Genomic DNA, 3,820 nt, shown 5'->3' on the forward strand with positions numbered 1-3,820 from the left:
GCCCTGAGTTCAAGCCGAGGTACACACAGGTACACATGTGCACACGCACATATGCACATGCATGTGCGCACACATGCACACACACGTGCACACACACACGCTACCCTAGGAAGTCCCTGTTGGTGATTGACAGAATCAGCCTGGGGTGGAGGCTAGAGGTCTGGATTATTGAACCGGCTTTCTTGTTGCCAGAGCTAGGGCTGGGCTGGGGTTTCCGGTCTTGTCCCCCTTTCCTAGCTACACTATTATGGCACTGTGTCCCTCCTCCGTGTGTGAATCCCAAAGGACAGAGGCTCACAGCTTTGAGCCCCCTGCACAGCACAGCGCCTAGCAGGGAGCAAGCACCCAATAACCATTCGCTGCCGGAACACAGGAGGACGGCAGGCAGCAGCAAGCTGCCTTTTCCCGTGTGGGCTTTTCTGGGAAAGGGAAGCTTCTATTTCTGGAAAGAGCCGCTGTGATGGAGAAGGCAGTAAAGGGGAAACAGACCCCCTGGAGGGAACGGCTTATGGCTCACCTCCAGACCCTGCAAACTTCTCCAAAGCTCCTCTGTCACCTTCATGACAAACAGCCGTGGTGCTACTTACTGATGCTGCCAGTGTTTATGATATATACTAATGTCATTAGTTATGAGAGCCAGGCACTGGGTTCGAAGGTGAAGTGTGATGATCTCATTTAATCCTTGCTGGGATCCTGTACAAGTGGCCAGTGTCCGGGATCCATCTTACAACTGTGGAGGGGAGGGGAGAGAAGGGGGAAAGAGGGGAGGGGAGGGAGGAATGCCATGGCCCAGACACTGACCGGTAGGAAGTGGCAAAGCTGGGACCGCTGAGGCTGAATGCCAGTCATCACCTTTCCCAGGTGAGGCGCAGTAGTTCTGGAAAGAAGGGTACACACAGTTCCCATGTCTTAAACATGCCCCCGTGTCCAGCAAAAAGAAGTGGAGGGCTGGAGAAATCGGGGGGGGGGAATAAGAGGCCCTTCCATAAAGAGGCCATTGTGCCCCTCTCCATGAAATGTTTTCGTTCTCCTTTTGACTCTACTGCTGACAACTGAAGGTCACTGCCTGCGTCTGCACAGCTGGGTAGGTCACAAAAACACACTCTTGGCAAGAAAAGCCAGTCCGGGGTGGTGGGGGGGGGGCGGAGGAGGAGGGGAAAGGGAGGCAATTTCCCCACAAGGGACGCCTGGCTGGCTTCTCCTCTCTCCACTGGCCCAATGACCTTCTCTGTTGGTGACCACTCCCTGGGGCTGGCCTCCCTGAGCTCACAAACAGCCGGCTGTCTCTGGAGAAGGCAGTCTTCATCCAGGCTTGTGGCTGGGCGCTCCCCACTTTGCAGAGGGAAAGCTGTCTAGGAGAGTGGGACAGGTGGGTACCAAGTTGATGTTCATTTCCTTCTGCCCTGAGTGTGCTGTTCCAGCTGGCTAAGGCAGTGGGTAATGGAGAAGGCTTGAGATAGCTGCTAAAGGAAAGGGGAGCTGGGAGGAACGGAGGAAGGAAGAAGCGTAGCTCTGTCGACATTGGACCATGCCCAATCCAAGAGGACTCAGGTGCTATGGTAACCGCAGGCTACCTTTGGTCACTTTGTGGCTTAGGTGTTTCTACTCTACTAAGCCAGGTATCCTGAAAGCTACTAGGCTTGAGAATGACAGAAGGCTGAGGATCTAGCTGGCTATGGTTCCCAGACAGGCTGCACTGAGCGAGCAGAGGGATTGAAAACAAGCCAAGGCAACCCAGGACAGGCTCCTGGGTTCTTTGGGTTTAGGATGAGGGCTCCTGTCTCCTTTCTTGCATAGTTTTATCCTTCCCTAATCCTGGGTTCTGTGCAAAGACTCTGACATCTCATAGAAGCAGCTTGAGCAATACACATGGTGGACTGCGTGTAGTGTAACTGAGGTGCAAATCTGAGTTCTGCTCTGTGATCTGGGGCCCTCTAGCTGGGACCCAGAATCTTTAAAATTTTTCCTTTTAAAAAAGAATCAACATCAGACTATCAGATTGAATTGTGGAATGTTAGCTCCTCTATCCAACTACTTAAACACACACACACGCACACACACACACACACACACACACATATCAAGCCCATGCAGTAGAATCTTTTGGGTGAGGCTTGTGCATCTGATTTTTTTAGAAACCAGAAGCTGATATACAGGGCCAGCTGTCTGTCCCTTTCAAGTCCCCAGAACTAGATTTCCAAACATCTGCTCCTCTGCCCCTTACCCCACCGCAGCAGGTTGGCGCCGCACACATCCGCTCTCTGGCCTGCTACACATGCGCAAACAGTACCTAATCCTCATTTGTCCCTGCCTGGCACGGGAGGGGGGGTGGGGGGGGAGGCCTGGACGAGTTGCCAGATGAGACCTTGCATGCTGGCTGGGCCAGCCCCTTGGGGACACTCGTGTGTGTGTGTGTGTGTGTGTGTGTGTGTGTGTGTGTGTGTGTGGTGTGGTTGGTGGATCTGATGACAAAGGGGGTCCCCAAGATTTGCTGTCTCAAGTGGCTAAACCTTGCTTTGTGTTCCCCCTCCCCCGGGGTGCGCCCCGCAGGTGCCCGGCTCCAGCATGCTGGCCCTGCTTTGTTGCAGCTTGCTTCTGGCCGCCCGGATCTCTGCCACCTGGAATGTCCCCAGCCCGGTGGAAATCAGCTCAGAGCTGGCAGCGCAGATCCGTGACGTGCACGCAAAGGTGCTGGAGATCTGGCGGGTGTTCACGCAGCAGGAGGCCGACGGCGGGCGGGGCGCCGCGCTGCACGCCGCCTGCCAGGTGCAGCCGTCCGCCGGGCTGGACGGCGCGCAGCCCCGGGTGACCGGCCGGGTCCTCTTCCGGCAGCCCGCCCCGGGCGCCAGGCTGGATGCCTTCTTCGACCTGGAGGGCTTCCCGGCCGAGCTCAACAGCTCCAAGCGTGCCATCCACGTCCACCAGTTCGGGGACCTGAGCCGGGGCTGCGAGTCCACGGGTCCCCATTACAACCCGCGGGCCGTGGCGCACCCCGACCACCCGGGCGACTTCGGCAACTTCGTGGTGCGCGACGGCCGCCTGTCCAAGTTCCGCGCGGGCCTGGCCGCCTCCCTCTCCGGGGCGCACTCGATCGTGGGCCGCGCGGTCGTGGTCCACGCGGGCGAGGACGACCTGGGGCGCGGCGGCAACCCGGCCAGCCTGGAGAACGGCAACGCGGGCCCACGCCTCGCCTGCTGCGTGGTGGGCACCATTGGGCCCGAGGCCTGGGCGAGCCGCTGGGCGCAGGAGCGGAACCAGCGCCGGAAGCGCAGGCGTGAGAGCCACTGCCAGGCCCCCTGAGCCCCGCCCGCCCCCCTCCGCTCCAGGGCCCTGTGTCTCTGCAGGAGTCCACACCCCAGGATGCCTGTGTGCCTAAGCGTCCTTCTGTCCCCAGACATACCCGCGGTCACCTTCGTGCCCCAAGACACCTCATGTCCCCCAGGATCCCCGCCGTGTCCCCCAGGACCCCCTCTGTGTCCCCAAGACCCTCTCTGTGTCCCCCAGGATCCTTTCTGTGTCCCCTACCCCCCGTGTCCCTTAGGCCCCCCTTGTCCCCCAGGGCCCCTTCTGTTTCCCCTAGGATCCCCCATGTTCCCCCAGACTCCCTCCGTGTCCCCCAAAGCCTCTCTGTGTCCCCCCAGGACCCCCTCTGTGTCCCCAGGACCCCTTCGCTATCTGCCAGGGCCCCCTCTGTGTCCCCGAGGACCCCCTCTGTGACCCCCCAGGATCCCCTCTGTGTTCCCAGGACCCCTTCGCTATCTGCCAGGGCCCCCTCTGTGTCCCCGAGGACCCCCTCTGTGTCCCCAGGACCCCTTCAGCA

At 59.3% G+C, this 3,820-nt stretch overlaps 1 protein-coding gene across 1 annotated transcript; it reads left to right on the forward strand.

Annotated features, from left to right (window-relative positions):
• Positions 1-1,240: 1,240 nt before the first annotated feature.
• Positions 1,241-3,694, forward strand: Sod3 (superoxide dismutase 3, extracellular). The gene is made up of 2 exons (XM_013008952.1): positions 1,241-1,369; positions 2,551-3,694. The coding sequence occupies exon 2, from the start codon at positions 2,566-2,568 to the stop codon at positions 3,298-3,300; it is 735 nt and encodes a 244-aa protein (XP_012864406.1). The 5' UTR covers positions 1,241-1,369; positions 2,551-2,565; the 3' UTR covers positions 3,301-3,694.
• The last annotated feature ends 126 nt before the right edge of the window (positions 3,695-3,820 follow it).

This window comes from Dipodomys ordii, unplaced genomic scaffold (assembly GCF_000151885.1).
Source record: "Dipodomys ordii isolate 6190 unplaced genomic scaffold, Dord_2.0 Scaffold8, whole genome shotgun sequence".
Classification (NCBI taxonomy): domain Eukaryota; kingdom Metazoa; phylum Chordata; class Mammalia; order Rodentia; family Heteromyidae; genus Dipodomys; species Dipodomys ordii.